The sequence below is a fragment of the Fistularia commersonii genome, chromosome 10, assembly GCF_037954325.1.
Source record: "Fistularia commersonii isolate RoL2024-O1a breed Wild chromosome 10, RoL_Fcom_v1.0, whole genome shotgun sequence".
In the NCBI taxonomy this organism is placed as follows: Eukaryota; Metazoa; Chordata; class Actinopteri; order Syngnathiformes; family Fistulariidae; genus Fistularia; species Fistularia commersonii.
Genome location: NC_141293.1, coordinates 8,507,840 through 8,535,042, shown reverse-complemented (window position 1 = coordinate 8,535,042; position 27,203 = coordinate 8,507,840). Strand labels below are relative to the sequence as shown.

The following is a 27,203-nucleotide window of genomic DNA, read 5'->3' as shown; positions in this document are numbered from 1 at the left end:
CTTTTCTTATGACTGCTCTCGACATTATTATTAATGATGAAGTCATTTTTGCTGATTTTTTTTTCTCATTTGTTCCCATTAACAAGTATTTTTTTTACTATTATGTAGCTTCTTGTTCTATTATTTTTTTGTCAGCAGTGTTTTTTGGGGGTTTACTTACAAACTGTTTTTTTTCCTTTGATTTCTGAGGCAATTATTTTTCTGAAAATTTTAATTGTATTTTCAAAAATTTTCATCAGCAATTTTTATAGACTTTTATGGCATCTCTTTTTGACTCAGAGGTAATGTTTCGCTAACTTTTTGTTCACTTCTTTCCTTTCTTAAGAGCTTTTTTTGTTTTGCAAAACATTCTTAGTTGGTTTTGTTGCGGTGATATGATGGGGATTTTTTTTTCATAATCAATCAGGAATGGGCAGCTATTCAAAACATGTACGAGTTCTCAAAAATGGATAAACAAAACATTTTTTACTAGACAATGATCTCCAAGATTTAGAAATAGAATCCATAATTATCAATCAAACTCCCATTTTACATCGATGTTTTCGGTATGCCTATTTTTGCCCATTTTAATGAATAGAATATTTATTATTTATTCATTTGTTTTTATCATGAGTTAGATACCATTGGCCAAAGAAGCATTTACTTTATAGAAGTCATTTGGAGTCCCTCCAAAGAAACATCTACTAAATAATTCTTGAATAGTGGAGCAATAATTTTCCTGTGTAGTATGTGTAGAGTGCTAGGATTTTTTTTGTTTAATTTTCCTTAAGCTTCTTCCAGGAATGGAACAATATTAAAATATTAATGTCCAAGTTCGTTTTTTTTTTTTTTTTTTTTTAATCTGTCATTTCAAAAAACCCTCAGCACTTTCAAGAGGGAATGAGTCACAAGAGCCACAGATGAATTTCTGTGGGTGTCACCGAGAGCGTGTCTGCTGACCCTCCCTCCATTTCTCCTCCTCCTATTCTTGCTCAGTGACTCAAGGAGTATAAACGTGGCAGCAAGGTGGCTTGAGGCTGTGCATCGGTACATCCTGCACAGGATTATGTGATTGGACTTTCATGTCCTTCTAGTGCATTTGGCCAAGATGAGGCGGCAGTTTTTGTGCAGATATTTAAAAAGTCCCTGGTGGGAAGGTGTCTGTTTTGTGACGCTTATGATGATATGGCAGATTAACCCTTTAATGGGCTCAATAAGAAAAATTATGCCAAAAAAAAAAAAAAATTATGTTAGATGAATACAACCTTATTTTTCATGTACATGATTGTCTTGATTTTTATTTAATTGTTTTTTGGGCATTATTTTGAAATGTCATTTATTGCCAATTTTGAGGTATCAGTTTGTTGCCGATTTTCTGAACAATTGGACTGATGCCATGGTTCGGTTCTGGGTGATGATGCGATTTCCTGCTTTTTTTTTTTTTTTTTTTTTTGCAAAGATTGGCGGCATTGTATTGCTTGATCGTTCATGGTCACTTGTTGACCAACATTTTTATGAGTGTTATTGCTGTAGCAAAAGCTGTAAATTACCACTGTAATCTCTGTATATTTTCCATAACCCTTGAATGGATTTTTTCTGTCTTTCTTTCATTTTTTGATAATGGAGAACCCTGGCATTTTCCAGCACAAACATCTGCAAGGAAGGCAAGTTGTGATTAACTATCAGTGTAAAAACTCGGTCACCTGGTGTTGACTCATGACCTTGCATCTGCTCTGGCAACTAAAAATCCCCAGGAAGCCTTTCTGACTGCAGACTGAACTTTCCTTTGTCCTTGTCCAAATATTCTCGAGAGCTCTACACTAGTTTTATATTTACCATTATCCACATAGCCTGCTATAACTATACCGTTGAAACATGAAATAATCTTATGGAATATTGTGATTCTATTTTTTATATTAGAATTAGAATATATCTGTGTGTTAATTTTGGAAAGTACATCGTCAAGTCACAGAAAGAAAGAGCAACAAGCAAGTGAACTTGAGCCATAAGGTGAAATGTCAGAGGTACTTTAACTGCTTCCCCCGGAAAAAAAAAAAATGCAAGAAATGACCTAAAATATGCGAGAAAAAAAAATCAGCAACAGTATATTACTGATATTGTAAAGCAGTCTCAATCTCAGAATAATCTTTAGGCCCTAGGAGAAGTTAAACTGCATGTGGAACACTTGTGTCTCCCGAAGTAGATCACGTTTGTTGTTCCTCATATGAGATCCTCATCAGTGGAAAAGTCACACCCCCCCTTTACTCCCTTCTCCACTTGAAAACGTCTTCCAGGCTGCTTCAGCTATCAGCAGCATGAAGCTGACCCCCCTTTTTTTAATGGAGTGAGGAAACAAACCGTGGTCCGATAGCCAAAGGCCTCCTCATCTTACCGTGTTTTTGTCCTAGAGAGGAGTTGCACTCTTGCAAGCCACTGGATATGTTCTGGTTTGAGGTGACACAGGCCAGACACTCAAAGAGATAAGGCTCAAATTGAAAAAGTTGACCCAGAGTAAATATCATTAATGTTAATATGATCTCCCTGTGTCTTGACGTTTGAAAGATTTATTAAAATCCCTACATGGCCGCGAGCATCAACATGTTTGTTTTTTGAGAAGCCGCATCTCCTCTTGACAAGTTTGTCTGATGGCCACACATTGTTTGTCAGATATTGTTTGTGCTGGCTGCCAAATATTGGATTGTGCAATAGAATTACTAGTTAAAAAAGGATCAAGGGTATGAGCTGTCACCCAGTCCACAGCTTCGGTGGAGATAGAAATGCATTTCAAAGCTTTTCCCTGGAATTTTTTAGCCCGCCTTGTCCAAATCCTCTGACTTTGATTGTTGGATTGGATAGATTATCAATAAATTTGGTGGTGATTTGTCCAGAGAATGAATAATGTTGATCCCTTGCATCGATGTAGTGCTTACAACAGGCCAATATTTTCACTTCTGTGGTGAAATACTTTATGTCTTCTACTGATTTGAACTATTTTTTGCAGTCTTTCATGGTTCCCACTGAATGAATCATACTGACCTTGACTAACTTTCCGGCTTTCATACTGGATTTCTTTGAAATGTGCCGCACATTTACTCATGTTCCCCACCAACGAAAATGACTTCTGGTGCAAAATTAAATTTTGGTATACATGCAGATGAATCCAAACTCTTTACCGAAAGCTCATGATACCACATCAAGCAGCAGTATTTGTTCAAACATGTCAGCAGGGCAAAAACATTGTCAACGTCAGTCAATTCTAATAATTGTAAAGTAATGGCCACATGCCCAATAAACTGTTCCAAACAACAAAATGCTATGCTAATGTGTCATCGGATTTTCTCATACCTTCACAACATCACCATCAGTAAAAAGTAGTTCCTTGCATCACACTGTGGCTTACAAATCTCACCCCCCCCCAAAAAAAAAAAAAGAAAAAACACCTTGAAGTTCTCTGACCATGCAGCATTATTCTTTAAATGAATTGCCAATGAAGAGCTTTGATTGCGATCTTATTCAGTATATATATCCGTACAGGTAATATTATGAAAAAATTTTAATGCCACATTAATTCGTCTGTGCTATTAGATATGTATAAGTTAATCAGAGCTCCTACAGTAACACATTTTTTTGTCACTGTCAGTGACTTCTTAAGGTTAAATCAGCTGTTTCTGAAATAATGTTTTCTAAATAGCAATATCTTGAATGTACGAAGAGCATAGAAACAGGAAGAGCTGGCTACTTACATAAACCTACACGAACCTATGGCTCGTGAGCCATATATGGCGCTTCTGGTGATGCCATATGGCTCCCAGACAATTTTGAGTTGAAAAAGCAAAAATCAGTTTGGAACTGATTTTAAAATACTTGTGATATGTCTTCATAATAATTTTAGGGTTAGATGGAGAAAGTTGATTCGCTGAGAAGAAGATTTCTTCATAATACTGTGTCATTTTAAAGTAAACAGAAATTAGTTTTGAAGATAAATTTCACGGGTCACCTGTCGGTCGGGTTGGGAACCATTGGCCTCCGAGCACGTCTGGGTCATTGTAAAGGTGAAGAAATAAATTTTATCAAATAGCCAACTAATTTATCCGCATCAACCCTCGTAATGGAAAAGATGGCGACAAAGAAAAAAAAGACAATGATTACCGTGCATTCAAGGCTGCGTGGACAGAGGAATTTGCATTTGGATCCGCGGTATGTGTTATATGCTATGATAAAATTGCATAGATGAAACGGTCAAATATAAAGCAGCACTTCGAGCAAATCCATGCAGCACCAGAGGTCGCATTAAAAGTAAGATGTATTTCATTTTTTGTGCGTTAAAAATACTATATGGCTCTCGATGAAATATGTCAAGAAATATTTGGCTTTTGTGGCACTCCCAGTCAAAAAGGTTCCCGACCCCTGCGTGAGCTTAAGGAGCTGCACATCAGCCACAGTTTGTGCAGAGCGTAGGAAGGATTGTCCAGGATAGCTCCTAGTTTGTCCTTCACCCTCCCCGTCACCACCAATTGAAGATGGTCCAGGTTCAATCCCACCACCGAGCTGGCTTTCCTCACTATCTTATCGAGCCTATTGACCTCACCAATCACCAGCACACTATACCGAAAAAAAGTGCGTTGGCTACCGTAGACTGGTAGAGGGTCAGGAGGAGCCCCTGTTGTAGACGCAAAAACGACCTCAGTCTCCTCAGGAAGAACATCCAGCTCTGACATGCTTACAAAAGCAGTTTGTGCTTCAAAATCTGAAAGTTTGGTCAGAGTCAAAAAGACATAACACTTTTATCACTATCTGAATAACTGAGGTCTAATCCAGATAAGACGAGAGAAGTGTCTATATTCTTGCTCTGTGGACCAATGCTGTGAGAAGCGAAGCCCGGATGTCCAACTTCCTATGCAGTTCGGTGAAGAAACACTTGGAGGCCGTTGACTGAAGCTGCGTCCAGATTCTGTTACGGGCAAGGTCTTCTGAGCTGTAGTTACAAAAGACAGTTGGTTAAAGTTAAAAAATTGTGGCTCGAGATTAATGTTCAAAACACAATTCTGTGAACGTGACGCAAACACTGGCCTCCTGCTTCAAAACCACGGTTTGTCCCGACCGCCATTCCTTATTGTTAAAACGGGGAATTAAAAGGATTGTAATTGATTTACATTGGCGTTGCTTCTCAGCTGCTAGTATAGCTCCTGGTGGTCCTGTTTGTTTACTTTGCTTTGGTGACTTTTGATGCTAACTGGTCATGGCTTGGAGACCGTGGTAGCATCTTTCGTAACTGGCAGTGGTTTTCTTTCACAGAGTGGGAAGCTCAAATTACCCAATTATGATATAATCATATTCATATTTGTTTAGTTTGCTCTGACTTAGAGTCAAGCAATAAACAATGACCTTAGTTCAGACCCCGGAGTTATATTTGTGATCTGCGAAGAGTGCGGGGAATTGAAAAAGAAGGTGACAAGGGTTGAATATCCCCACCGTGGGCTTATATAAGCCGTCCGACGGCATGTGCTCTGCAGCCGTGCAAATAATTTGGAGCGGCTTCGAATGTAGCCCACACCCCTCAACCCCCTAGGTTTTGGGTCGCTTGCTACGCTCAGGCTGTGGAACACATACGGTTTCACCAGACGCAGGCTCAAATAACCAATCATAAAATGCAGAGGTCGGTGGGTTTGGGGCTGGAACTGAGAGGAGGAGCCAGTAGCGGCTTGATGAAGTGACCACAGACTACTTGTACTGTGGTGAGGGTCTTTCCTGAAGTTGCTTATACTGGTAGTTGGGTTTGTGGGTGGAGCATCAGTGGAGACATTGCTCATTAAGATTTCAGAGGCTTAATGTCTCACCGTCTATGCGGTACGACTGGAACCAAATGAAACCTGAGATGTAGCATAAGAGGAAAAGCAGCACCGAGCTCACGACCCGGAGGGAATCTCACTTTTTGTTTCCACTTGTGTAAGGAAAACGGCCTTATATTTGTGCGTTTTGTTTGTTTTTGCTCAGATGTGCAGATGGAGAGCGCATTTTGTCCTTTATGAGACAAGAACAATGAGTTCACTCTATATGTATGTGAAAAACAAATGTCATGCTTGGCACCATGTGGACCTGAGCTTACTAGAGCTCTTGATGTTTTTCTTGATCCCTTCCACCAGCTGTGCGAGGCTGTGACTCTCCCGCTCGTCCATCTTGCATTTTATGAGAGCTTGTTTTCTCTCTTTTTGAGTTCTGTTTTCCAGGGCACTTCTGGAAGACAAACTATAGGCTTAGAAAAAAAGGAGCATGACATATTAGCACTAGCTGTCAGCATCCACATTACTCAAAACAACACATGCTCTGTCTGGAAAAAAAGGGTTATTTGTTAAAAAAAAAAAAAAAAAAAAAAAAAACAAGCAAAGAAGCCAAACTGAATTTACTGTTGGAAAAAGTCTGGGAAGAGTGGCAAGTGTAGGTTTAGGTATCATTCAAGAAGGTCTTTTCTATTTAGTTCTAGTTCCAACTCACTTGTGTTCACACGTCAAAGAAGAATGAGGATATGTGGAGGGGCAAGATGTTTCCTATAGACTTCCTATTGTTTGTCCTGGTTTGTAGCCCACCAGTTCCCCACCAGGATGATGGAAGCCATGGGGACCCTTCAGGGTGGGGCAGAGGGACAAAATAGGAAAGGCTTTAATTTTCTTCTGTCATTAGTTTTCCTTTTTTTTCCCGTTTTTTCCACTGCAGAACCAACACTCAGACATTAAGTTGGAGGGATGAGATATTAGTTGGAGACAGATGATGAGGAGGCAGGGATTTGTAATTAATTTAAAAAAATAAAGATTAGATGATGTCTTTATTAAGGCGTTGACAAACTAGGCCGGAGTAATTCTTAGTTTCATGATTTGTTTACGATGACATTGCTTGCATGCACTACTGTGGAAAAAATTAAAAATCAGGCTATTCAGTGGCCAATGTATTACATGCATTTGACAATAACCACTGCTAGAGGTCTTTCTAAGACATTTCAACCATGTCCGAGCAGGACTGATCAGAACTTTAAACCATGAATTATCAGTTAATTATTCGGGCTAATTTCTGGGCTATAAGCCGCTACTTTTTTCACACGCTTTGAACACTGCGGCTTAATCAATAATGCGGCTGATTTATGGATTTTTTTGGGCTAACAAGCTTCATGCCGCCAAAACATTTGGCCTCGTCACACCGGTCCAATGAAATTACAGTGAAATTCAGAGGCTGCTCAATCCGGACACCGAAGAAGATGACTGGTTTTAGTGTGCTGGAGGAGAACAAAGATAGCGATCAGCTGGATTTGGTCAAAGTGGGGATAGAAAGTGGTTGGATGGATGGACTTAACCTTGTGTTATTTATTATAAATCTTTTTCATCAGCCATGTTACAGGTACTGTCCGGAAAAAAGGATTTCTTGTACGTATTTGTGGATGTTACCGATATGCATTTAATTAAAAGTAAAAAAAATGTTTCTGTCTAACATCTTTCTGTGTAAATATTTCTTGTTGCAACGTGGGCACCTGCAGCTTATAGACAAGTGTGGCCTATTTATTTATTTTTAAGCCCAAAGTCCTGAGCATTTTTGTGGGTAATTAGATACTGATTTTTTGTAATTTTCTAGCTTCATTGACATGGTTGCTAGTTTGTAGCTTATTTTCAATTTCAAAGGTTCAAATTTGTGTTTTTCTTGTTTTTTTTTTCCTTTTTTTCCCCAAAAAATTAATTTTCTTTCATTGGCTTTCTAATAATTTTTTACTCAGATTATTCCTTGTAAGAATACTGTGTAGCTTTTGGATGATTTAAAGATATTTTTTTTATCTTCTTTTAAGGGAAAGTCTCCTTAATCCCTGCAGATGTCACATACGTCTTGCTGATTAAGATAATTTCAATTTGATTCATGGAGGTTTACACATACTTTGTGTACAATCTTTAAATTCATATACTTGGAAGAAAATAATTTACATGGATATTGTTTTTCAAATGATTTACAATATTTTTTGGAAATCAAGAAAATGTACACTTCTATAATAACAATATTGCTGTGAGTCAATATTGGATCTGTATCAATACATTAGCCAATTCTAGCTGAATCTTAAGCGTAACCATTTCAACTTCAACTTCAGTGGGATCAGAATATTCCCCTGTCGCTGTCGGACATACAGCTATGCTTTCTTGTTGCTCTTGTTTGCCTCTGGGCGTCTAGAAAAGTGTTAACATTTTACCTTCCAATTAGTTTCCTTCAGTCGTGAACATCATAGCTGTACAATATGACGAGCCCCCCCATTCTACCTGTAACATCAGTGTTGCCCCCGCAGCTCCACTGTTGGCCAGGATGTCCTGTGTGGTGGTGTGTATCTGGCTATTGTCCCCCACAGACTGTCTTCCTGTTGTGTTGGTCGGATATGAAGGCGTCTCACTCGGCCATCGCTTGCAAGACAAAACCGGTGGCAGAGCTTTCGGTCGGTCTCCGCCGCTCAACCTGCCTTCATCTTTCACCAGAGCTGCAGCACAAAGTCAATTAGCAGCACCACCTGTGGGGTTCGAGCGTCCTGTTGTCCAGCGACACTGATGGAAAAAGGATGGAGAATCTGAGTGAGCGATGTAATATCGCCTAGGGTTCATCTCCAGGGTAGCACACGTGGCCCGAGTCTTTGAGTGGGGAGAATAAGGCCCTAACTTCCAGATGTTTGCAGGATGAGGCCCATCTGGAGCGAGGGAGAAAGAGCTACGTGTAAAAAAAAAAAAAAAAAAAAAAAAAAAAATAGCTGCCCTAAACTGATCACTATAATAAGTTTCAGGTTTCCACCTCGTCCTTCAGAAAGGCAGCACACCATGTGCCAGAAGGACGCTAGTAAATCAAAAGGGTTTAACTTTTAGGAATTTACTGGTCCAGGCTGGACTTCCTGGAAACAGAGATAGAGAAGGATAGCCATTAGAGATAATACATGATATTTTGGTGAGCTTCTGTCTTGGTGCTACTTTGCTGCTGCTACTGGTGCTGCTCGTGTTTATGTCAGTAGTCATCTAGCCACCTTACACCTTGACTAGATCCAGAAATTGGATTAAAATGTTGAAACAAACTGTGCTATAGGTCAATTTAGTGTTACAAAAACATTTTAAAGTCAGTTAACGTCAATATCAGAAAGATTTTGAATTTGAAAATACAGCTATCATGGTAGGATACCAACAATGTGGAAATATTTGAATAAAATATCTTAGACCCATGGTTATTTTCAGAGCTGATACAGCAAATGATTCCATTGTGTATTAATCAGCAATTATAGTTGCATATACAGACACATGGCTATACAGATAAGAAATAATTTTAGTTTGAATGAAAAAAAATAATTCATCTAATCAAACATTGGCGTTGGTTTGCAGATAGCAACCGACACAACTTAAAACAATATCAGCCACCATCAGTGGCCAAATCAATTAGTTGGTGTCACACATCCTGACAAGGTCTTCATTTAACCTGTTATAAAATATTAGGTTGGTTCCCAGCTGAGAGTGTCAAAACATAAAACTTTGACAGATAAATACTGATCTATACAGTCAGATTTAGTTGTAACGATACATCTGGGACAAGCTGATAAAGTTGTCTGTTTATATAATCGACCACATACGTATGGCGGAGACACAATTCTGTCTCGGTGTCCAGCTTCTGCTCTCAATCCATAGAGCCTGTTACATACACTGTGTGCACAATTAGGCAAGTTGTATTTTTTGGGATTCATTTTGTTATTGTACAACTAAACTTCTTTTGGTCAATCCAAAATGTTAAACCCTCAAGTCTGAACATTTTAGTAAAAGTGAAGTTTTGGCTCTCACCATCAGAAGAAACTATTAGTGCGCAGAATTACTTACTAAATGAAAAACAAAGATTTTCCCATCTCACTTGTTTATTTTCAAATTGAGAACAAACTCAATGTACAAAAAACATTTTGGAAATAAAAAAAAAACATAGCCACCTTTCTTTTCGAGAACAGTCACAAGCCTTCCATTCATCGAGTCAGTGTCTTGCAGAAAAACCAAAGTCTTCTTCATAGATGCAGACGTTTTCCTTTACGACCGCCTGAAGAAAGTATCTTAAAAATTGGCTGTAGGTCTTGGAGTTGATTTTGAGTCCCTTTCCGCCCCGAAAAGGTCCAACTAGCTCATCTTTAATTTTACCTGCCCATACCAGTGCCCACCTCCACCTCGCTGGCATTTGAGTCGAAGTGGAGCTCTGTGTCCGTTACTGATCCAACCACAGGTCCATCCGTCTGCTCCGTCAAGAGTCACATTAACCACATCAGTCCACAAACCTTTGAAAAATATGTCTTCAGATATTTCTTGGCCCATTTGTGACGATTCAACTTATGCGTTTTGTCCAGAGGTGGTCGGCTTTCAGCCTGTCTCACGTTGGCCGTGTCTCTGAGAACTGAACACCTTGTACTTCTGGACACTCCAGGTAGGTTGCAGTTGTGGAATATGGAAGCATTGGAGGATAATGGGTTCTTGGTAGCTTCATGTTTGATTCTTCTCAAATTTTTCAGCGGTTAATCTGAGTCTTTTCTTTGACACGTTTCTTGCGACCCAGTTGACTATTTGTAACAAAATGTCTGATGGCTCTGTGATCACACCCCAAAAGCTTAGATATTTCAAGAGTGCTGCATCCTTCTGAAAGGCTCTTTACTATTTTTGACTTTTCAGAGTCAAATCTCTCTTTTTTTTTGTTTTAGCCCATTTTCTTGAGGAGAAGGATCTGATTATAGTTAGTTAGTCCTCTTGCAGGAAATGCGTAGAGCCAACCGTGGCTACCAGGTTTCTCCATTGGGGTCTGTCGTTGGCAAGTTGCCGTGCCTGTGCCAGGCTCACACCGCAGGCCCTGAGGTCTTGGGCCACAACATCAAGCCAGCGGGTGCGGGGGGCACCTCTGGGTCTTCTCCATCCGGCTAGCTGGGGATTAAAGGCCAAGATGGAGCTTGTGGGGTGTTCGGCAGGCAAGCGGATGATGTGGCCATACCAACGAACTCGCCGCATTGCTGCGAGGCGAGATGCTGGGGGCTGCTGGGTTCGATCCCTTAGGGTCTTGTTTGTGACATGCTGGGTCCAGCTGATGCCTTCTAATGTCCTCAGGGCCCTGGAGTCAAATCCATCAAGCCTGGCTGCCAGCGTGTTGTTCAGCGGCCAGGTTTCGGAGCCATAGAGGAGGACAGAGATGACTGAGGCATTGTAGACCCGGAGCTTTGTCACCCGGGATATGTGCCGGTGTCGCCACAATGGTCTCCACAGGGACTGCATGACTGACGCCGCAAGGGCACGGCGCCGGTCAATCTCAACTTTGAGATCTCCGGTGTTTGATAGGGTTGAGCCGAGGTACTTGAAGGAGGCGACAAAGTGGACAGGGGTGCCGTCGAAGAGGAGTGGTGGTGGATCAGGTCCCTCTCCTATATGCATAAGCTTGGTTTTTGGCCAGCTTATCTTCAGGCCGAGTTTCCTGGACTCCTCATCAAAAACATGGAGGGCTTCGCGAAGCTGGTCAGCGGTCTCGCTGAACAGCGTGGTGTCGTCTGCGTACTCGGATCTGATTATACTAACCTTTATATAGGGTTTTAATCTCCTTAGGCCACACCCTCCTTCATTACACAAATAAACATCAGCTCATATGCATTGAATTCAATTTTCCACAGCTTGGAGTTGGAAATTATGGATGAAATAATGATATGGTCAGAATAATATCTTGCCTAATAATTGTGCACACAGTGTTATTCTCATGGAGACGAGAAAGGATACAATATCCTAATTCTGGAAACAAATGGTACAAAAAAAAATTCATGAAAAACAAAATAGATTGGTCCAAATGGTTTCCAGCATGCTGTATCATAGCAGCTGGAAAGAGGAAAAAAAAAATCTGCCATCTAGTCACATTGAAAGTGTTGTCGTGATCTAAACCAGATGCATGGTGGTTAAATCTGTTTCTGTAAATTGCTCTCTCTTTCTCAGACCCGTGACTTAAAGACTCATTTTAAATTTGTTGCATGGGAACGTCATCTGCACTATGAAGTATGTCACACAAACACTTTGTGTCACTGTATATGATGATGCTTCCATGGATTTAATGGCGACACCACAGACATTCATGAGGGATCAGTGGGAGATCACTTGTTTTTGCCACAGACCCCCCAGGAAGCCCACGTTTTACCCGATACATCACAAAACACATAAGTGGACAGCAGTAATTTTTCAATCCATAAAAGAAGCACGCAATGCGATCGGAGCATGCGCTTTTCTATTAAAATCAGTTTGAACTTAAGGTTAGCCGTCCGTTCTGCTTAAATGCTGCTGGTAGCGTGTCTGTGGATGTTCTCAGTCTTCCAGGTCATGATGAATTCTTGTCGAAATCTTCTTGTCGTGCTGAAAAAATGTGCAAGTCCAGTTGCTGCGTGTAGATTTTTTGCCAAAGCAGGTGGGATTTGACTTCACTTTTCCGCAGCAGTTGGACAGCAGCCTCCCGACCACGGTGATCAAGACCACAAGAGTAAACAATGTGTACAGTTTTCTTTCAAAACAAAGGTCATAATGGGAAAATGTGTGTGAGAGAAAGAGAGAGCGATATTATTGGGTGCGATGGCACAGTAAAACGTCTGCGTGAGCACATGAGCACATCTGTGTTTATGTCAATGTTCAATACAGCTTTGTGATGACTTGGCAGTAATGGCATCCTGCAGTGGGTCAGCATTTCCCCTCAGTGGCTGCAGCCTGATGGTCTGTTTCCCCTTGAAGAGCGACATGTCAAACAAGGGGCCGTAAACTTGGGCAGCAGGGACGAACAATAAACTGTCAATTTATTGTTTCAAAGAAGTTTTCGTAGATGTCACCACAACTGCAGAGCATCCACATAGATACAATATGACACCCACATTTTGACACCTTTTAGAATACTCCAAGGACAGTTATGTAACTTTATAGATTTAATTACCATTTTTGTTTGTAAGTACCTATTTTTGCTTTTTCTATGCTGTGATGCACAGTGGCTTAGTGGTTTGCACTCCTGATACACAGCAAGAAAGATGTGTTTCTACTTAGAAGGTCCTGGTTCCTGTGGAGTTTTCATGGCCTTACCGTGTTTGCGATTACCTTGGTTTCCAATAGAATAAAAGTTATGTCACGAATTTAATAATGTCAGCCTACTGATCAACTTTGTCAATCTTTTCCACACTCCGTGATAAAATTTCATGAAATAATTAAACAGACACATTTTGTGTGCTGAATTGGTTCCGATCCATCTCTAAGAAGAGTTGGAGAGTAAATAAATTACGAGTAATTTCATCCATATTTTTATTCGCATAGAAAGATCTCTTATTGATTTAAAACACATTACAGATTTTTCTGGTGATATAAACAAATATTAGATAATTTTTCTTACTGTCAACCACATGCTTATAACAGCAAGCCATGATTTAGTATGTTTCCATTCAGGTTCTGTGTGGGAAATGCTGCCATTTGTTTTTCTTGAAAAAAGTATTCATAGAAGATGGAAATGTATTTTTGTAATACATTCCGATATAGATTCTAGATTCCGCTTTGTAGATTAAAAATATGCTCCCACTGTCAAGACGGCCATGCAGGCAGTGATTTCAAGCAGAGCTGAGGGAGACTCTAGGATAACGAACACTGTTCGTAGAAATAACTTGAGGTGTATTAAAGCAGTTACTGTGGACGGTCCTTGAACCCTTGAATCTGAAATGATATTCAGTCAGGATTTTTTTTATATGTCCTGAACAAAGCAGGAAATAAAAGTGTGTCTGGCAGGAGACAAGAGAAAAGGTCAGCGTTAGCATATCAGCAGCCTACATTGATGAAAAGTAAATACTGCTGAACTTGATAACAAAGGAGACGAAAATTGTCCTTGACTCAATGTAAACTGTTGAAATAATAGACTTTATTTGTGGCAGTCAGTTATTTTCTTGTGGCTTTTTTCGGGTAGAATGAGGGGGTAGGGTATATGCATGCGGGAAGAATATTTTCATTTTGTGTACATTATTTCAGGCATAGTTCTATAGGAGAAATCTTTCTAATCTGCATAATTGTTTATCTTGGCATAAAGAACATGACTACTTAATAAGAATTCAGGCATAGTCATCACCCCAAAACGTAGTAATAGCTAAGATTATTGTGCAACTCTTGAGAAATGAGTTTAACTGTAGAATAAACTACATTTTGGCTGCTTTTGGTATTGATGGTGCCAGATAGGAGTATATGAGTCTGGGCCAAAATATGCAGTGGTTGTGTTCACAGTGATGAGCAGCGGTCCTCAAACTACGGCCCGCGGGCTGAATACGGCCCGTCTCCACATTTTGCCCGGCCCCCAATCAATATCAGAGATACATTATGATTTCATAATCACAATGCAAATTATACAAATATAACATAAATGAAATCAACTGGGATAAAATCCGTTCTACGACCATACTGGTAGTGAAATGTGTTGTGTTGGTTCTCATTACCTGCTTGCTTTCTGGTATTCACAGTGAATTTGATATTTTAGATCGCTGCAAACAGTTGTGTCTACAAGAAAGTTAATGTTCCTTGGTATTTTTTTCTGTGAAAAATTGAAAGGGTTAATTGGTTATTATTTATTTCATAAATGGTGTTATTTATTTCATTAATAATGTTATTATTTATTTTCTGTTTTTTTTTCCTGTCAAGATCCCAGAAGAGATTCATTTTTGGATATGTGTGGCTTTCTGGAAAATAGTTAATGTTTACATTTAGACACCTCGGCGATCGTCTCGCTTTTTTGTTACAAACTGGCCCGGCCCCCCGTCAGAGAAAGGAAAAGTTATTTGGCCCCTCGCAGGAAAAAGTTTGGGGCCCCCTGGTGATGAGGGAACATTCATCCAGCATTACAAGTGTCTCCGACAGCTGTAATAAGTGATAAGACTTTAACTCTGAGAAATCATATGTTACTAGTTGCTGCAGGAACGTCTAGCTTGTTTTAATCAAGGCCTCAAGCTTTGGTTACATTGTTCAGGAATGATTTCCCCAGTGTGAGATTTTCCATGTGTGACGTGAAACAGTTTGTCTCTGTTGACATCTATGATTTAATGGAATTTGTCGAATTTAAAGAATACGATCACAGTATCGACAGATATCCCTTAACTTTGTTTTCTTCCATATTATACCAATATATGGAGTGTATAATCATAAAAAAATCATTCAGACTGAAAAATGTTCTCAATATCCTGTTGTCAGCAAACAGTTCAAACTAATTTTAATAACGACCAAATTGAACAAAAGTCCAAATGTGATAAATAAATTGTAGAAAAATGCGCAAACTTTTCTCATGCTTGTCAAACATAACTGACTTTTCCCCCTCAACAATGGAGCTTTTCTCCTCAGTGGCAGCACACCAGCTGCTTTTCGCTGCTGTGATACTTCAGTGAAGATTGTGTGTATTTTCTCAAGCTCCTCTGAAGATTTCGAAGGCTCTTGACCTCGTGGCTTGTCTTGTGTATGTTCAGAACCCTGCGTACTTAGACTTATGAATGAATAAATGTTGGCCTTTGGAAAGTTATATCATGGGAAGGCCTGCCCAAGACAAGCGACTTAAGTTCTTTATAAAGCTTCATGCTTCCCATAACTTTTTGACCTTGTAATGGGACAAAAATAATCTGCTTGAGGCATGACGAAGTGACAGTGACATTGCAACAAAAAATATGGAGGAATTAAGATATTGAAAGTGTTTAATATGTAGTTTTAACAAAAAAATGGAGAAAATTGCTATCCGCAATTGTACAAGGATTATAAGCAACTGATAATGTTTTTTAATTTTTTCTTGCATAATAAAGAAAACCTTCAAAGACTCAATTTAAGTTTCTAGCAGGACAATAATAATTATTTATTTTTAAGTAGTTGTAGGTTGTTTTTTTTACTTAAAGTTAGGGAATTTTCTGGATATTTCTTGTATTTCTGGAATATGTATTTCTTCTTATTTGGTGATCACTTGTTGACTTTAAAGCAATGACTGGCGTTTGATGGCCAATATTGTGACATAAAGTGCAAAGCAGAAATTACGAGCAGAAAGTCAGCACATCTGCATGTTAAAATAGAAGCAATAAACATGTTTAAAATAATAGCTCAAACATTGAGTCCAAAACCACACAGTAAAAGAAATGAATAGAAACAAAATCAAACAAACAAGATGGGTCAAGGATAGGTCAAGGAACACTCGTGCTCTGCACGAGTCAGGGAGGCAGAAGCCATCGTCTATCACATAACCCAAAAAGGAAGAATTTTAATGCAAAGTGAGTTTTGTGTTTTTTTTTTCTTGTTTGTTTCTGTTGTGCTTATTGTGCTAAACAGGGACTCCATATTAGATTATAGTGTACCATCCCACTGTATTAAACGTCTAGATGCTGCTGTTTTTGTTGTGATAATGTTAGCATTTTGACGCAATTTAGCTCCAAGCAGACCTGTTTCAAAGCTATTTTATGTGATACTGCTGTCGTTTTGTTTGTCAACCATAATATTTTACGTCAGGTTTAAAAGTTATCTATTATGTTGCTGGAAGTACATTAATGCTGCTATTCCAGATCGTATGACGAAGCACAAATCTCAACTCCTGACTCTCAATGTTGGTTTATTGTCAACCAATTTTGGTTTTCAGAACATGTTTTCTAAGCAGTTTAAAAAAATCTCAAAATTCTATGGTTCCTCAATGCAGCAACACCAGAAAGCCATTTAAATATCATTTAAGCAGCTCAGGAGCTTTTCCTTACAGTGTTGAATATACACAAATGACTAAAATGTCAAAATGTCACATGGGAGCTAAAGAAACCATGTAACAGTGTTGCCAGATGGAACATGTTATTGAAACATACCAGAGGCTGACAATATTTCGTGTTTATGGAAACATAAAATACCCAAATCATACCCAGGAGTCAAGCGATGAATTTATCACAATGTCTTTCTAAGGCATAACTGTTTATTGAAACAACGTTTTGACACCGGCAACAAATGAGGCTATGCTGCTTTGTCATGTAGTTGTAAGATGCATGTTAGAGGTTAGTCTATGGGGAGAACAAGAGGGGTCAGAAAATATAATGAAGTAAAAGGGTGGAAAGATGTTAGAGAAAAAGCTTTATGTTTTCATTAATACATGCTTACAATGCATTACAATACCAGACGTTATTATTATTATTATTATCATTATAATTATTATTATCATTATTACTGCATTCATTAGATAATGATCATACTTATGGTAGTCCCCAATGACCAAATTGATTCAATTAAGATATAGAGTATTATATACAATTGATATATTGATGTACAATAAAATAAATATGATGCACTATGAGGCAAAATTTCTCAAATTAAGAAAAGCTCTTTCTTACGTATCACAAATACTGTATGTACATACAAGCACATACTTTAACGATATAACTGTTAAAATGTATAAGATACGAAACAAAAATGTATTAAAAGTAAAGCTTAAATTTATTTCTTAGTTTTTGTCATTTAAACTGCTATGATTAAAAGCAGGAATATTCAGAGTACTTAAGAATCACTTGGAGTCAGGAGGTCAGCTGTATAATCCGGAGTGAACCCTTTAACAGCCTCAACAGCATTACATTTTTAAAGACTGTGAGCCAGTGGATGCGGTTGTAAGTTTGGCTGCAGCATTTCAATTGAATTGAAGGTCATGAAGGTTTTGTTTTTCATCCCCAGAGAGAAATAAGTCTTAATGCTGACTTTTCTCTTTTACAGTCACTTACAAATGGATTTCACCTTGTTATTTTTGCAATTCTGATTGCCATTCCTTGAAGGTTTCTTGAAAGAAGGGTGTGTAAACTTAGTGGTTATCCTCTAACCACCGGGTCACAAGACTGTGTGATCTCTTATTAAAGGTATCCTTTATTTTGGAACCGGAGTCTTAAGTGCAGTGTTGTAAAGAATGCAAAGGTCATAAGCTCTGATGTGTTAGAAACATCCTATGACTGTCCCAATCCACCAATATCCTGGAACATGCTCTTTGTTGATTATAAAGGCCTACAAATGAGCCCCTTTGTGTCCTTTAGGTCAAAAAGCTCTAACATAGAGAAGTCCTAAGGCGACGTCAAGAAACACGAAAGCCCTTAAGACGAGTCCTGACCCATTGCATGACCTGTGTCTTGAACCAGACAAGGATTAATTCGACCGCACTTTATTTATTTCAATGTGTAACAAAGTAGTAGATTATGCATTAGACAAATGTGACATCATGTTCAAGTACTTTAAATTTTTTTTTTTTTTTTTTTGGCACGACCCTCTGAAAAACTCCTTAAGAGCTGCCGCCTTCTAAGTTGTGGACATGGAGGTTTTTCGCTTGTGTTCATGCTGTTAGAATTTACAATGCAAAGCTATGTTTTTTGGTCATGGTTAGTGGAAAGGCTGTATTTTCAACAAGAACTCTGTGTGTCTGCACATATTATGATCCACAGAGTATTACAGCACATATAATTACAGCGCTGTATGGTCATGTCCTCCTAAAAACCCTCAGCCAGGGCCTCCATTTTGGGTTTTCCACCATTTTGCTCACTAATGTTTGGATATAACACTCCACTTGTTGGAGAGACTAGGCATGATTTCAATCCAGCATGCGCAAATTTTGTATTTCGTTTATTTTTCAGTACAGAGGTGAGTTTGTGTACTTAATATTTGTTTGTTTATGCGGGCAGTCTTTTTTCTCGGTCTGACCATTGGAGCCACAGTCATCCGCCTTGTGGTTTTGGTTTGCCATGTGGACAACCAGGGAGCAGTTTGCACTGCGGGTCCGTGTACAAAAGTGCACGAGCCGCCAGTGTGTCGGATAATGCAACAGGGAGCTTCAAAATGGCAAGAAACATAAATCTCAGTGTCAACCGCATCTGGTGACACATAATGACCAGGACTATTTGTTTCATTTTTTTAGTCAGTGATCCTGAAGATTTAAGCGTTGGTTTTAATTTCCTTTTGTGACGGCAGGGATTGGTATTGCATTATTAGAGCGCTTGCATGGCAGTGTGGTATAAACAGCATTAAGGTCTTTAGAATGTGTTTGTAAACAAACCAAAGTCGATACATCTTAATGTTTCATTCATGGAATGAATCATACAGACGAGTTGGTAACTTTCTTTTCACCGTCCACTCGCAGCATGTTTAAACAAAGGAGTTTAAAAAGGATGATGATCCTCAGGATGTTTGTCCACAACTCTTTTAAACCAAAAAAGATCTATTGAAAAAACAATTAGCCAAAACACCGTTGGAATTACCGTCACACATTTTTCCTTTTTTCCGAGTTGATTTTTCTAGTAGGATAAATATAAGATATTTTATCTCTGTGAACCAGGAGACTTGAATGTTGGATGGAAATTTTCTGTATAAAAGGCTCCTTAAATTCACAAGCATGAAACAAAAGACAAGAAGAATGAATTAAATGATGTTGTTCCAACATTATCATTTCATTTGTGGGATCCATTAGCACTTTTCTGAATATCGATAAATAAATGACAAAATCCGCTCAAATTCTGAGGCACTATCCCCCGCATATTTCTCTTCACTCCTTTGGTTATTTCTTCTCGATTCATTTGACAAATTCTTCAGAAACATCAATGCTTCGGCTCTTCTTATTTTGTTTTGTTTTGTTTCCAAAACCTGGTATTTCAAAACAATCAAGGGAATTTCTGTGTGGGGGAAAAAGTGATAAGCAAACAGATGCATGAACGTGCTGAATGTGCAAAGCAATATCAAAAATAAAAGATTTAACAATGCTTTGGAAAGGATTTGATACACCCTAAAATGTATTCACTGTCAAACAACTGATCAGTTTGACATCTCTGAAGAAAGTTATTTTAGGCCAACAAGTATAACTTTTGCAATCTGGACATGAAATAATAAGCCAAATTGTATTTTAAGCCCGATACCCTTCTTGCTGGGTGGGGTGGGGGTGCATGCTGTTTATAAACTTATTGATCAAACCAAAAAGCCACTTAATGGCACTAGCCTGATCAGCCAGATGTTGGTCTGACCATGAAACATTATCATCACTTACAGCCGTTCCGGATCGGAGGCCCGTCTGATAACTCAGTCAAGATACAGATGAGCTCACAGAAGAATCGCTGGGATCGTTCTGCGGTGCACGTTTCCCGTGGGATCAGATCGTGAGGGACCAAAACATTGTCATCCAGCATGTTCAGGTATGGTGAAGGTATTTGTTTTGACTATGACTTATTAGAGCTGTTTAAAACTAGAAATGTTGGTGTGTTGGTGAGATTAAGGAGTACCCAATCTACCTCTGGACCATTTTACGGCTTTTTTATCTGGCCCGCCAAACTATTTTCTTTGACTATTTTAACAAGTATTTTCAATCAGTATTGAATTTAGAAAATTATTTTTTCGTTTAAATTTTTTTTTCCCTTCAATTTCTTTCCAAAATAATGCCAGTTGGTACATTTATATTATTCAGAATGATTTTGAAATTGAAATAGAATGCCAAAAAATTTAAATATTTAAATTGTAATTTTCGGTTTGTCCACCTAGTTGGCCTGCGCATAAAAATTAGATAAGAAATGTGTCCCACCAGCCAAAATAATTGCCCACCCCTGCTCTGGATATTTCCATCACAGGGCATTTCAAACTCTGAACCAGCCCACGTATTTGCCTGACATTATAAATAAGAGTAGACTCAGAAACAACAGATTGCAAAGTTTTTGCATACAGCATGACTGAAGAAAACAGAAAAGAAAACAGGGTTACCAGCACAGTTTTTTTTTCCAACTTGACCCATTGCTGATTTTAAAAAGAAATCCTGCCTAGCACTTTTTCTTCCCCCTCTTCATGTTGTTCTCCAAAACAACGGGATTACCAAGGTAACCTTATCACTCAACCCTTCCTTATCCGCGTGCCCTGTTCTCCATCACAGCGGAGGACCTCCTGAGCCCCCGCCCATCTCCGCACAAACATGCACACTTGCAGTTACATCATTTTGACTCTTGCCCACAATAGGAGTAGTTATGGCTCTTTGACATTTTCATTTTATCCCTAATTTTTGTGAGGTGTCATGATGTTCACACTATCCGTTCCCTTCCAATGTCTGTCACTCAGTGCTCCCCTGTGCTGCGACAAAAGGTAATGATACAATAACTGAGCTGTGCATGACTGAAAGGTAAATTCATTTATAGAAAAAAAGCATTATTATGTTTTAAAAATAATATTAGTGTTCAGTGTTCAAACCCCTGGATTTGGAGTGTGTGATTCATATTGCACCATATTTAAAACACCAACACTCAAGCTGTGTAGTTTCCTCAATATGTCATGTATGTAAGCTGTGTTTTTGAGACTTGTTTTTTTAAGAACTTTCTTTGTCTTTTTACCAAAAGAGAAACTTCACGATGACATAACTTTTATTTGAGGAGATCTTAAAAATGGCTTCAGGTTCTTGCTCATTAATATTTAAGTCTATTGCAATCGCTGACCACTGAGAGATTGATTTCCTCCTTTAATAGATCCTGTTAGACCAAAGAGAAATAATATTGAAAACAGAGAAAAAAAAAGCCTTCTCTTGTTTGCAATGTGAATAAATGTAAATGGGAACCAGGAAGAAGGGGTACATTCTGTTTCCTGTTTTTCCCCCAGTCACATAAAGTATTCCAGGCCACAGTAGCTGAGGCTGCCAAATGAAAGCTGGCCCAACATCGCCTTACAGATGACATTGAGATGACATGAGGTGATGTCATTACTTTTTCCATCGCAGCTTTCTGGGTTCCCAGAGCCTCATGATGATTTGAACCCAAGGACAGGTTGGCAGGCAGCACTGGGCATCTGTCGTTGTATTTAACTGCAAGAAAACTTGAAGAAAATGCTCCAAATTATTTAGTCCCATGTTTTTACTGGAAACTCTTGCAGAAACTGAAGGGCAGATCTGCTGGTATAATCATTGAAAAGGGGGTAAAATCAAGACCATATAAATGCAGGGGGGGGAAAAAAAAGCAAAAAAAAAAAAAAAAGCAAAGGTGGTTCTTGAATTCAGAGGTCAAAAATGAAATCTCATTTCACTTGAATCAATCTTCAATCAAGCTCGTAGAATTATTTCAGATCCCACTTGTCAAAATTCACACCTTCAGCATTTTATTTAGACTTCCCGTTCATCTCGGTCTGTGGCTGGATCATCTTTTGTCAAGAAAATCCCCAGAAAATCATCAAGTGCTGCTAAAAGTTTTCCACTCAAAAACCTTTTCCAGAGTGTGGACTCAGCTTCTGCGGCAATGTATCATCTTTTTACCGTATATGACTTATTTTCCATAAATGTACCAACGTAGGCGTCGAGATTTTACAATAACTGACGTTAATAATGTTGCAGAAAGTGATACACATCATAAAATTTGCGGGTGTGTTTTTTTTTTTTTTTCTGGAATTGTGTGTGTTCTCACATTACACACAAGGCGTGGCAAGTGACTGCCCTCCATGTCCTCGCGTCCGTTACCCCTCCTCTAAAGAACATGGCAACGGCGAGGCGAGGGGGGGCTCGCCGTGGTCCAGCGGCTGAAACGAACTGTTACACTCACATAAGAACCCAGATGCAAAGGATTATGGGTTTACAGTTTACAGTAACTGGTTAAATGTAAGAGTGGGATAGGGAGACCGGGGGAGGGGGCTGTGGTCGGTGCGTCAGATGGAGGGTAATTTATTCCAACTGGCAGTTTCTTCTGTTGAGCAGCTTTATTACTTTGTTATTCCAAGAACCGAAGTGACACAAAACGTTTGGCTCAGGAAAGACAACATTCTTCTGTCGAGGGTATTTTTGATACCCATGTTAATCAGAATCAAAGGAGGATCATTCACATCTCCTTCAGGCAGTGATACACACGGTTGCTTTACGGGCCAAACTTTTGAGTTTAATGGCGGACAGCAATGCTTTAATCAGTGCAGTGTGACCACCTCGCTGCCAGGAAACATATGAGTCGACTTTTGTCCTTTTGGTCTTCGTAGCTTTTTCTGTTGCTGGAGGGTTTTTTTTTTCCTCCCAATTTACTATTCTACAACAAAATCCTGCACCGGTGTCTAATTTACTTTTTGCACGTCACCTCTTGCTGCGTTTGATAGAGGAGCGAAGATTCCCCATCTCTGCTCTTTAATACGTTTTAACTTCTCCTTATCCCTCATCTTTATACTGTAAGTGCCAGTTTGGAAAGGTTGGTTGGGAAACTCTCCTCCACTAATGACCTCATTAAAGCAATAATAGGTAATCTAAGGAATCTCGCAAACTCACAAATGTATTTTGATTACCATTTGATTTAATCACTCACTTTATATATTGGCCCGGCAAAGACCGAGTTCAGGAAAAATACTGCTGTCATGTTTTAAAAAAAAAAAACATGTTAAAAACATCTCCCTGGTCCAAGTTTCTTCCGAGAATTAAGCCTTTATTTATTTTCACAGTTGTAAGTGAACACAACTAGTTTTATTCACTAAAATTTGTTTCGGAACCATTGTAGCATCCAACGGCTGCATCTACCGCAGCTCGATTTACAGAACTGTCATCCAACAGGCCAAAATCCAAATCCCATGAAACGTTATACTTTCTCAACATTATCTGAGATGGATCCCTCTCTTGGTTTTTGTTACTTATGCCTTAAAACCCCCGTCCCTACTCCTATCCCCCGTCCCTTCCCCCACCTCAGCCTTCTAGCAGCCTTAGGCAGGGATGAAAATAGGGTTTTCCAAACTTTTTTTCCCTCTCGTATGCCTGAGCTGCAGGCTTGTTGTTGTGTTAGAGGTCACCTCTCTGCCTGTAGTAGAGTAGACATACTACTACCTGAAGAAAATTTAAGTAAGTATTTCTGTTTATAAATAAATGTTGCTGATTATAAACAAACAAACAAATAAATAAATGTTACTGATTATTAACAAATAAATAAATGTTCCTGATTATAAATAAATAAATAAATGTTCCTAATTATAAATAAACAAACAAATAAATGATCCTGATTATAAATAAACAAATTAATTAATTAATTACTTAATTAATACTCCTGTTATATATAAACAAACAAATAAATTAATTAATTAATAAATGTTCCTAATTATAAATAAACAAACAAGTAAATAAATTAATAAATAAATGTACCTGATTATAAATAGATAAATAAATAAATAAATGTTCCTGTTTATAAGTAAATAATTAAATAGATAAATAGATGTTCCTGTTTATAAATAAATGTTCCTGATTATAAATACATATGTGTTTGTAAATGTGTTTAGTCATTTATTCTCTGATCAATATTTTTTGATCCATGAAGATGAAAAGGTGTACAACTTCAAATCCTCTTTTCATATGTGAGAAATTGAAGAAACTAACCAATGGGAATGTAGAGGAGTGAGTGCAATGTTTTATTTTCCATATCATCAAAAAAAAAAAATTCTTGGTCTTGGGTTCTGAGAAGATAAAAATATATGGACTTAAAAAGAAACAAATAGTTGGCTAAAAAGCTTTTCTCTTGCACTGCATCACGCCTTTCATAGTTCAGCATCGAACGCCACTTCCAAGTCGCCGCTTCTTGCAGACAACTGACCATGTTTAGTTACAGTTTCGGTCGGCATTATAAACAGCTGCTTTATCGTTTCTTCCGTCACCTTCAGCTGAGTTCATTTTATTAGTGACCTTATGATGAACCCTTCCTTTTTATTTCCCTGTACCTATTTGTGCTTCTAATATTAAAGTTGATTATGACCAAGAACGCATGAAACAAGATATAAATTTCCAGTCACACTGCGATGCCACACAAGAATGTGTCGCACCTGCAGTACATCTCATAACTCAGCCCGCAGGAAAACACACAATTTTTCATCATGTTTTCTTCCTCTAGTTGCATCAGTCATACGTTCAGGATTTTAAAAGACACAGATGGATTTTAAGGGTTCTTTTTTTACACTATTGATTCTGGAAGGACATGCCCTTCTCTGCAGTGCCAAGACAATCTCAGAATCAGGTTTGCAAAAGGAAAAGGAAAAGGTGCATTTTTGCAGTTTCTCTGTCAGACATCTGTTGACATGCAAACCACAGTTTCTCCCTCTGTCTGTTAATAATCCCTCATATTGGCCACGCACTAAAAAGAATGTGTTATTCCATCTCTTCTATTTCTCTTTTTCCCCACTGTTTTTGCTTCCAGTGAATGACTAATACTCAGTGAGTGACCTCAATTAGAATTTGCATAGGAGTAAATAGAGACACACATGTGAGGTTGGAGGGAAAGGAAATAGGGAAGCAAACAGTTAGATCAATGCCATGTGCTTTTTTCTTCAGAAGACATGGAAACATAGATATTTTCAGTTGGACCGGCAGTAGCAAGTGTATTCAGCAAGTGAAGAATAAAAAAAACGAGTGACCCTTAAGCCAGGCCACAGTAGTTGTGGGTAAATATACACCCAGTTTAACCTCAGGACAATCAGGGATATCAGATCTGGGAGTTTGGGTAGCACTGATGTTAGGCCTAGATTATCCAGTAATTATGGGGGTTTTGCAGAACTGATCTTAAATCTCCAAAGTGACTAGCTGACTCTTTGATTTGTTTGGTATTCATCCAGTTATTTCTTGATCATTCCTTGTTTTTGTAATCATCCACTCAAACTCCTACACTACAGGAACCATAACATGAATATGAGAAATGATTAACTATTAAACACAGCCGTTAAAATCTCTATCTCACTGAAGAGCAGCCATTTTAACCATGTCATTTATCTTATTCCTCTGTAGCCGTTCATCTGCTTTTACTTTTACTGACTGCAAAGCCTGTTTTCGCATCGTCGTCTCTGTTCTAGATTTGTTTACATCTGTTTCCTCAGGAGATCGGGTTAAATCACTCCCTCACCAATTTTAATAGCATCCTGTAGTGATTGTTTGCCCATTATGTAAAATGCGTAGTGTGTGTTTGTTTGAGATTGCAGACAAGATCATTTGTGCACATTCTCATTACGAAGGTGATGCAACCACATTTCAAAACAGGTTGGGATTTTGAAAACAACCCTTTTGCGTGACCTCAACTTTAACCTTAACATGAAAAAACATTTTAAAGCAATATCTGTCATGTTTTTCAGCATTAGCAATATGAGAAGAGAAAGATAATCTATGAAAGGGAATTGATATGAACCAGCAAAAAATAATATTCTAAAAAGTGTATTAATTGTTTTGTGAAGTGTTTTTGAAGAACCCAGTTTTCAGATAATGATGTTTATTAGAGATGACAATGAATGTAAAACCTCATAAAGTCCTGTTTTGTGGATTGGCGTAGCAGCCACAGATCTCATATGGACTCAAAGATTGGGGTAACATTTAAGCAATGAGTTTCACAAACTGTGTTTATGTTTGTTTATGATTCTGCCTTTAACTTTACTTTCAGAAATGTTGTAATAAATCACTTACAACGATATATTCGTTCTTGTGAGCAGGTTAACTTGACACATAACAAGTGTGAGCGGCTTTTAATAGCAAACCACCAAGGCCTCCACGGGCTCCACGAGCGGTCATGGGGTTGCAAGAATAAAGAATAAAGTTCTTTCTGGCAATGACATTGCATAGTAAGCACGAAACTCAACTGCAGAGCTGTGGGAAGCCGTCATAGTCGTTGCCCAGATGCACTAAGCATCGGAGGAGTCAGGAAAACAAAACAACACAGTGACAGCATGGTTACGACGGCAGACTGAAAGCGTCAGGTTAGTGCTTTGTTTTGGTGTTTAATGTGAACGTCAAGCCGAGGTGAACAGCGCTTGATTTCCTCCTTCCAGGTTTACCGCTTGTCACAGAGGTTTCGGAATTACCAGCCATTTTGTGTCTTGATAGGCCTTACGAGATGTTAGTTAGATTACCATACTTTGTTGTTGCCTCGGCCATCGGAGCCTAAAACTATCAAGCGCTGCACAACTTTCCATGTCAACGGAAGAGCGGGAATGACAACACTTCCACATTAAACACGACCGCTTCAAATTTCAGGCCAATCGCACAACAGTTCTCGGACACCGAGCCAAAACTCCAAAAAGAGTTCTGCCCAGATGATGCTTCGATGAATAATTTTGGCCTTGAGTGTAATTAGAGGCCTTTAATGTTTCAGTGTTTAAATCTATCTTCAAGACATTACTCAGACATAAAATGTACAATGCAGACATATCACTCATTCCCTTGCTTTTTCAGAACAAACAGACACATAAACAGCGGCTAGTTAGCTTTGC

The 27,203-nt window shown here is 38.6% G+C and overlaps 1 protein-coding gene across 6 annotated transcripts in view; it reads left to right on the top strand.

Moving 5' to 3' along the window:
* The window catches only part of pear1 (platelet endothelial aggregation receptor 1), a 70,543-nt gene that overhangs the window by 1,215 nt on the left and 42,125 nt on the right, over window positions 1–27,203 (top strand). For all 6 annotated transcript variants that reach the window (XM_086153568.1, XM_086153567.1, XM_086153571.1 and 3 more), the window contains exon 2: window positions 20,037–20,179. In XM_086153568.1, coding sequence (XP_086009694.1) covers window positions 20,172–20,179 — 8 coding nt within the window. In that variant the 5' untranslated portion in view covers window positions 20,037–20,171. The remainder of the gene's footprint in view (window positions 1–20,036; window positions 20,180–27,203) is intronic.